General features: G+C 65.1%; 1 protein-coding gene across 1 annotated transcript in view; it reads left to right on the top strand.

The window, feature by feature from the left end:
- LOC104493332 (disintegrin and metalloproteinase domain-containing protein 2-like) overlaps positions 1-194 on the top strand; it is a gene marked incomplete at its 3' end in the record, with an annotated part of 7048 nt that extends 6854 nt beyond the window's left edge. The window contains exon 17 of the mRNA XM_010136026.1: positions 62-194. Coding sequence (XP_010134328.1) covers positions 62-194 — 133 coding nt within the window. The remainder of the gene's footprint in view (positions 1-61) is intronic.
- Between the last annotated feature and the right edge of the window lie 322 nt (positions 195-516).

Genomic DNA, 516 nt, shown 5'->3' with positions numbered 1-516 from the left:
TGGGTGGGACCCAGTTGGGTGGCGGTCTCACGTCCCTGCCCGCTGTGCTGTCTCCTGCCAGACCTCTCCCTGAAGGAGGATGCGGTGCTGGCCTGGGTGGTGGGGACCTCCTGCCTCCTCCTGCTCATCCTCACCGGGGCTGTCTGTCTTGTCCTCTGCTGGCGCTGCAGGCGGCACTTGCTGAGCACAGAGGGGTGAGTGGGGCCCTCCCTGCAATGGGGTCCCTGGGGGAGATGGAGGGCACAGGATGGAGCCACCATGTTTCCCCAGGAGGGCTGAGGTAATCCTCGGGGCTGAGGTGATTCCCTCGTGGGGGTATGGGGTGATTCCCATGGGGGACGTGAGAAGATTCCCCACCTGGACCCCGAGCTTGTCCCACACCTTGACCAGAGCCGGTGCCATGCCATGGGTGCTACTAAAGGCGTTGGGTGAAGCTGCGTGACTCTGCCTCTCTGTGGGGATGGTGGGGCCATTACTGGCCAGGCAGGATGGGGCCCGTACTGGCTCGGCCTGGGG

This window comes from Buceros rhinoceros, unplaced genomic scaffold (assembly GCF_000710305.1).
Source record: "Buceros rhinoceros silvestris isolate BGI_N320 unplaced genomic scaffold, ASM71030v1 scaffold8010, whole genome shotgun sequence".
Lineage (NCBI taxonomy): Eukaryota > Metazoa > Chordata > Aves > Bucerotiformes > Bucerotidae > Buceros > Buceros rhinoceros.
This window is presented reverse-complemented; position numbering and strand designations above follow the sequence as displayed.